The following is an 8,003-nucleotide window of genomic DNA, read 5'->3' on the forward strand; positions in this document are numbered from 1 at the left end:
ACAGTGACACTATTGGGCAGAGGATACCATTTTCCATGCAATGTGTGTCCCAAAAAAGATAAAACATACCAGGGACTGGAAAAGTTTCCTGCTTTCAGGAAAAAAAATAAGAAGGAAAGGTGACCAGCACTGTGGGAGTGTTGGCACTGCAGTTTCGAGCTTTGAAAACTTGCATACCGGGTACTATGAAAGAAGCCGGCTTTTCATTAGGTGTTTGGGAGCACCCCTAGAGACAACAGACAGGGCTGAAGTCCCAAACATAAGCTTTTCTACCACAAAAGTAGATTTTAATAGAATACTTCAAATGAAATAGTTTTCCCATAAGGCCATTCAAATTTAACTGAAAATGATGAAACAAATATTACGCCATTGTATAATACCTGAATGTGCATTCTTGAGTTGGCTATTTTATTTTGCAATTCTTCTCATTCTCCTTTCTTTTTACGTATGACAAACTTTGTTTTATTTCTTTCTGTATTTTGCCCTTCTGATCATCTGCTTGTTCTCTCATTTTTACCCCGATCAAATACACAACAAACCTTGATCGTGCCATTTGTGCCATGCATTTCAGAGGTGGAATTCTATGGTTCTGCTCTGCCATCCCGGTTGCTAAGGGGGTGGGGGCTGTGACTCAAAAGTCTGACTTCCATGCAGAGGGTAATGCAGAGGTAGGATGACTTCCAACTGTATTGGTGGATGTAGAAAACATCTGCAGGAGAAGAACAGGCCATACCTACAGTGTACATGCATCTACAGGGCCATGGTCACCTTTAGGCCCCTGTATCAGCCTGTAGTTCTGCGACAACCAATAGCCCAGTTGCCTCAAATTTGACCCCAGCATCAGTTGAGATCCACTGTGAGGCTGGCCTGGTTTTATCTAGGACACACATCACTCAGCGTTGCCCTGTTCACCATAGACATGCTCTCTGTCTAGACCTGCCCTGACTTGCAGCACTTTTAATAGTAGACAGCAACAGGCTATGGCAAGAGGAACACTCAAGAGTCTCCCTGGTGTCAGGAGTAATGGACTGTTTGTGCCACCGCTGTGACTCGACTTGTGGCCTTTTACAGTGAAGGATATTGTGAGGTGTGACCTGGGGGGATATGGCTGGGATCACCTGCCACTTTCTGCAGCTCTCCAGACAGGCCTTCCAAAGAAGGGCTTCACCTCTGACACTGTATGACACACTGAGGTCATTTCATCTTAGTTCATCTACAATCTTTTCCCTGACTACCCTTATCCGATGACACTCTGTAGTCTAGTCTGTATATAAAATTTCACATCCCACAGTCCAGTGAGGTTGACCAAGTTCACATTACTATACACTGTGTAGTACAATAATGTTCCATTCAGATCAAAGTTTCAAATACACAATGTCACAGTGTCAAAATACGGTAAATGGCAGCTAAATGTTATTGACTTCCAGCCCATATACGTGGTGACTTTATGAGGTACTGCTCATTCAAAGCATGATTACACAGATGCATCAGATGCTTGATGCTGTTACTTACCACAGAAAATAAATATTATCTTACTTCGGCCTTAAAACAATAATGGCTGCCTTGTTTCCTCTGCTCTGGCTGTTTAACAGACCTCCGGACCTCCAGGCACCATTTCCCACACCGTAAATGAAAAGGATGTGAAATGAACGCCTTGTTAATGTGAAGTGAGCAGAAAAATAGTGACGTGTTCCAGCCGCACCTCAGAAAAGGGGACCAGAGCGGGACCGCACTGCTTTGATTGATGAATTGCAGACTCGTCGGTCTCTGTCTGCACGGAAACACCAATAAATACACAGCATGCCAAGCTTGTTTGCTAATGTCCAATGCTAACAAGCTAGGGAAAGCAGATCAAAACTGAGTGTTCCATAATTGCTAAGAAAAGAGGTGAACAGGTTAAGCGATGCTGCTGTGCTAGGTGGGAGCTGTAGTCCCAAGCTAGAAGTGGTACAGTATAGTTGCACTAGTCCTGGACTTCACCTTCCATCCTCCCCCTTGTAAAGAGCAGAGTTCCATGACCCACACCACAAAACCCAGACCCACGATTGGCCGAGCCCTAGCCTTAGGCTGACATATAGCACGACCTGCCAATCTAAATCCTGCCCCTACAATGCATTCGGAGGGTTGAGAGGTGGGAAACAGCCTAGGGTGTGTGTGTGTACACGCGTGCATGCCTGTGCGTGCATGCATGCATGCGTGTGTGTGTGTGCGTGTGCGTTTGTGTGTGCCTGTAAAATAAATAAGAGCACCGAGAGTTGACAGCCCCCAAGCGTAGCATATTGCAGGAAAAGGCAGACTTACCAGCTGCAGCTGCAGAGTAAGCTGAAAGGAGCCGATTAGACAGTGAAGGAGTCTGAAGGGTACAGCCAGTTCCCACAGAGCACCGGTCCTCTCCGCGCCCGCATTCGCCGCGTTTCCGCCACTTCTCTGACACAACATGGGCCCTCTGATACCACCCTCCTCCCAGCAGGTTCCTTTAGTTCAAAAACCCCTGATCCAGCCAGCAGCCATGCATCATGTCGTCATCGCCGGCCAATCAGACAGCAGCATTTATGTTCCCTCACCATAGGGAGCGTGGAAGAACACACCTAACGCACGCGCTCTTACAGGCACACATTACCTCCCGCAGGCATTATCATCCCAAACAAACACGTGAACACTCTCCTTTTGAAACACACGACAAAAAAAAAAACAAATACGCACATAGTCCCTTAAAGGCAAATGTTCCAGTGAATATAAATACACAACCCTGCTCTGCTTGCACACAGATACACCCATATGAATAGATTTGTGCACACAACAACAGTGCAAATAGACAAGCATCCTACAGTAGACATACACCAGCCATAGACTATTTCCCTTCTGTGCATGACATACTGCCAGAAGAATACACAGGCATCCTCCTTTGACACACACCGACTTCAACTGCCATCAGTAACCTGGAGATTTCTCTCATAACACATAACACTCAGGGTCGCTTCGCCTAAGCTCAGTATTTTAATGGAGGCATGTAAAATAATGCACAATAAAAATGCTAAATCCTTCAGAAGGGTAATTCCACAAGGCAAGATTTAGAACCACCTTCGAGGACCTCGTCCAACGCGAGTCTAAAGATAATCTGTCTGAGCGCTCTCCGCTGCAATAAGCCTTGGCTTTGTATTATTAATTACAGAGCAATTCAAACAGGTGATTCAATTAAATAACCCGGTTTGAATTGGTCCCTCGATTCATAAAAAGCTTTCCCTAACAATGAATAAAGGTTCGAACCTGATAGCTGAGGAGCGGGCTAACCATTAGCCCGACACTTTGCTTCAGATCTCCAAATGCGACGCATCACTGCACTGATACAGCAGTTCTCACTCCAAGCTATCCCTCCTGTTTCCTCCCCTGCAATTTCCTCCCTCCATGCATCAGCCCCGTACCCCAGTTTCCACAGCCCTTCCTGGTTTGTCACATGTCCTGGTCTTCCTAGTCTGCCGCATGTCTGTGGCACAAGCTCACACTGCATTCTCAGATTTATTTTTTCCCCCCCAAACATGATATAGACCAGGCATGGCTACCCAGTGCGGAAAACTGCCGCAACAGCACGGAGCGCAAAGCCGTACCCGTACGGCTGATACATACCATCGTGGAAAAGGCAGGGGTCCCGGCTGCGAAATCACGCTGCGGCGGCGCCTTGCGCGCACGGGACCCGAACGCCGTCGCCCGCGCACCACCGTCAGAGCAGCGCCCGGCGGGGGTTACTCGTCACGGGGAGCGAGGAGAGACCCGTCCCGGAGCTGCGATTCAGCGGCAACGCTCACGCAGGGATCGCGTTAAACCGGACGGATGTCCGCCGCTGACCTTGGAGCTGCCTCGCTAGGCAGGGGTCACCTCGGACGCAGCGGCGCCAGAATAAAGGCCACGACGCGGAGCTCTGTCTGCTTCGCGAGTCCGACCCGCCCAGCCAGAGCGAGCGGGTTTAACTGCCGCCGAACGACATTGAGAAGTCCGCACAACCTCAGCGGGAGAATTACGAGCGCGCGGCAACGATGTGACGAGAAAGCGTAACGACCCCAGAAGAGAGGATCGGATACACTTCCGAACTACCGGCAGATGTGAGAGCTGAGATATATTTCGAATGTTAAAAAAACAAAACAAAAAAAACAATTGAGTGGTACTTAGTATCCCGGGGTAATGAAATCATGAAACCCCAAGTTGACTGCACCATAATCACACACAATAACAAGACCGAAAGCAATAGCTTCATTCTCCCACAGGCAAGCAGAGACAGATGAGCTTCAGTACTGTTCATTTAGTTATACAGTAATCAGCCATTCAAAGACAACGATTTGCCGTTTCAGGTGCTGGTGAAAGTTAGTTTTCTTTCCTAACTGTGCATGACTGTTTCCCTTATGAGTTTGTACTCAGTAATTAGGCTAGATCATGGTGAAAGGTCTAAATGCACAGATTCAGCTAAGGTCAAATGTGGTGTGTCCCAAAAAAAATGCTTAAACACATTTTACTTTAACCTATTTTATCCTATTTACATGTTGAGGAAAACAGCACCTGGAAAATCTTCAGATACATTTCAATCAATTAACAAATTGCTTAATTCATGTGGAGCTTAATAAAATTTCAAAGAAAATATTCTAGGTATGGGCAATTATTTCACAATGCCAGTAATCTTATTAAAGACAAATTATTCATTCAATGACTATGGAAAAAGTTCCTGCATGTGCAACGTAAGTCAACGTTAAGCAAATTTCAGTTTGCATTGCATCATGAAAATATCCCCTTTTCAAACATGTATCCCTGACTCCACTGCTCCACTGTCATTTTTGTGACACCATCGACTTCTTTCCCAAATGTCTTATTATCATTATTGGCTACAGCATCCTTGCCCTACATCTAGCCCAGCTTAATGTATGTCTTTCTCCTTCTCTTTTCCTCTCTCCCCTTGCTGTTCCTCCTCCTCCTCTCTCTCCCCGTCTCTCCCCTCTCTGGTGATTACTGCTCCGTAGCAACCGGGCTGTCCCTGGGTGACAGGCGTGTGAAGGCTGCGCTACAGAATCCTCCGGAAAGAAGCCCCAGCGCTGGGTCCCTGCTCCACGACGCCTCTCCTGTCCTCACGCCAGCGCTACCCTTCTTCTGCCCCGCTCCCTCCATCCCTCTGTCTCCCTGCCGCTCGCCTCCCTCCATCTCCCTCCTATAGAGCCATCCCCCCTCCATCCCAGGGAAGCCCTGGTGTCCCTCGCTCTTTCTCCTCCTGCAGTCCCCCTTGTTGATCCCTCTCTCTCTCTCTCACACACACACAACAGCAGCAGCAGCACACCAGGCTCTACGACACGTCCTTTTCTCCACCGTTTCTCCCCCTGTCCTGTTTTATCGCATTTCTGCAGACACGCCGCGCGCGAAGCACGCCAGCGCGCCGCCAGCTCGGCTACCCCGTCCCAGCGGAGCGCGTCGCGGCTCTCCCCGGCACTCGCGGGGCGACCCCGTCCTCCAGGCGAACCGCCACAGCCACCGCGCGGCTCTCAGCAACCTCTCGCCGCCGCACTCGTTCCGCTCTCTCCCTCACTCTCTCTCTCTCTCTCGTTCTCGCTCCTACACGCTCCCCCTTTCCCCGAGGTCTCCTCAGGCAGCGGCTGACAGCCCCTTCGCCCGCGGTCGTGGTCGTGGTCCCCACCTCCCCTCCCGCGCCGGTTCAAACCGTCCCTCCGCGGCGTTCGTTCGCGTGCGTCGGTGGCCGTAGATCCGCCCGGCGGACCCCCGGCGGCTAGCCCGCTCGCAGCCCGTCCCCGGCGGACACCAGCGTACGCATCCCCCCCCTTCCAACCCCGTTTCCCAGTCCCCACCTCCGCTGTTCAGCTTCAGGGTTACAGTACAGAACGTGAGCATCAGTTTCAAGCAATGACACAACAACCACCCCACCACCCCCCCCCCCCAGACAACTGACAGCCAGCAGTCGGAAAACACACAAATTAAAAATACCTGCTACTACAGTATTCATGGAGATAGAGCAGACATGCCTTGGGATGGTGCATTTCCCATTCTGCAACGCGGACCACTTGCGCTGTGAGTAATATCGTTTCCTGTTCTCTTTTTTTTTTCCTCCCCTGTCTCTCTGTATCCTTTCACAGCGCTCGTCTCCCCTCGCACTGCCTGCGCTCCTATTCGCTCTTCCGCTCCTTCCGTCCTCCTCCCTTTCTCCCCGTCTCTCTCTCTCTCTCCTCCCGGCTCGGATCCTCCTTTCGCGGGATGGCTGGGGTCCAGCTGCGCCGTCGTAACCCGGCGACTCGTGCGCACGTGCGCGTGTGCGTGCGCGCGCGTGTCGCTACGGCGATGGTGTGTGTACACGCGCGGGAGTGCTTATGAGAGGGAGAGAGAGAGAGAGAGAGAGATGCTCGGCACAGCTAAGAATGCATTAATTTATCATGAGCTAATTTTTTGTTCAATCTCACCAGCATCCATCCCACAACCCCCCCCCCACCATACACACACCCCCCCTCCCCCCTCCCCCTCTACCCAATCTCCCGCTCATTCTCTCTTAAAGGCGCAGTGATGCTACAGGCCGGAGGGCTGTCACACACTGCGCGCCATTATGGTAATCAGGGGGAGTCCAGAGACGCAGTCGGCGGGAGCTGTGAGTCACAGCTGGAGATGGGGAGGCACAGCAGCCCGTGGTCACGGGAGCGGGGCTCTCCGGCTGGCTCGTTCACAGATTAGGCTAATGAATGATGAGCAGATTTATGAGCAGCCCAGAAGGTAGAATAAATAGTCCTAGTTTTCATGCTGGATGCTGATTGTTAAATTCGACATACAGGCACACATTGGGGGAGGGGGGGTAGTGGTGGGGGTCCAGGAGATTATTGTGGCATGGAGCAAACCAATTTGGAGCCTATTCCAGTGGAAAGAGCTTGGGAATCTAAGACACTGTTTCAGGGGTGAGAAAATGACTATGGATGACAGGGGTCATGTTAGTGGGGGCTTGAGTGTGGAAATGGAGGGGGGGGGGTTGGCTGTGGATCTGTATAATAACCACGACCACTGTGCTTTTGATTCAGATATATAAGGCACACATCAGCCACTTTTGCATTCAAAATGTGCAGCTTCATTCACACTGCACTTATGTGAGAGCAAATCGTGCAGATACGCACGTGCACATTATTCAGAGCAGATAGACACTTAATACACATCCACATATTTTTGTGAAGTCTGTAAATGAACAGATATGGACATCCATCCATCCATCATCTATACTCACTTGGGGTGTGCTGGAGCCTATCCCAGCGTGCATTGAACGAGAGGCAAGAATACACCCTGGACAGGTCGCCAATCTATCGTAGGGCACGCATACCATTCACTAGATAAGGACATGATTCAGCACATTAAAAAATAATATGCATGTACAGCGTTTTGTCCGGCTCAATAAAATCAATTTTATTCTCTGCAATATATGTTCAACTCTTCCAATCATTCTATAATTCCATATTTAGCATTTGCATTAACAGGCAGAGACTCATGAGGGCCACACCCCACAGACACACTACTGTATTGCACAAGGGCCCTCAGAAACCATAGGGTTTCAAAGCTGGCCGCAGTTCACACATAACAAATGAAGTCATCACCTGGTTAAAGCATGTCAGATGGGCAGAGATGTTGGTCTAAATCAAACTACGGAGGAGGGGAATCCATGACATCAGGCAAAGTTCACGAACTGAGACGGGCAGAGAGAGAGAAAGGGAATGGCTAATGGGCCATGAAAGACAGGGAGTGCTGCGGCACCGGAAGACAAGAGAGAGGGAGAGAGAGGCAGACGGAGAGAAAGAGCCTGTAAATGACCCGCTCCATGAATAATGTAAAAGCGCCCTGACTTCGGAACACGGTTGCCTGCTGACCGGCTGGTTTATGAATAAAATAAAAAAAACACAACCTGCTGTTCGCTTCCCGTTCGAAAGGGGAATATTGGCAAGCGGGTCTCCATTAATAACGGTCTGCCGTGTTCGCGGCCGCAGCCGAAC

General features: G+C 49.9%; 1 protein-coding gene across 9 annotated transcripts in view; it reads right to left on the minus strand.

Moving 5' to 3' along the window:
- The window catches only part of LOC135247782 (SRC kinase signaling inhibitor 1-like), a 150,514-nt gene extending 144,141 nt beyond the window's left edge, over positions 1–6,373 (minus strand). For 3 of the 9 annotated variants that reach the window (XM_064321610.1, XM_064321609.1, XM_064321612.1), the window contains exon 1: positions 5,974–6,366. In XM_064321610.1, the coding sequence (XP_064177680.1) occupies positions 5,974–5,992 (19 nt within the window). In that variant the 5' untranslated portion in view covers positions 5,993–6,366. Of the gene's footprint in view, positions 1–5,973 lie in introns of all 9 variants that reach the window. The other 6 variants (XM_064321613.1, XM_064321611.1, XM_064321606.1 and 3 more) reach the window with 4 other exon arrangements.
- Positions 6,374–8,003: the final 1,630 nt, after the last annotated feature.

This window comes from Anguilla rostrata, chromosome 2 (genome assembly GCF_018555375.3).
Source record: "Anguilla rostrata isolate EN2019 chromosome 2, ASM1855537v3, whole genome shotgun sequence".
NCBI lineage: Eukaryota > Metazoa > Chordata > Actinopteri > Anguilliformes > Anguillidae > Anguilla > Anguilla rostrata.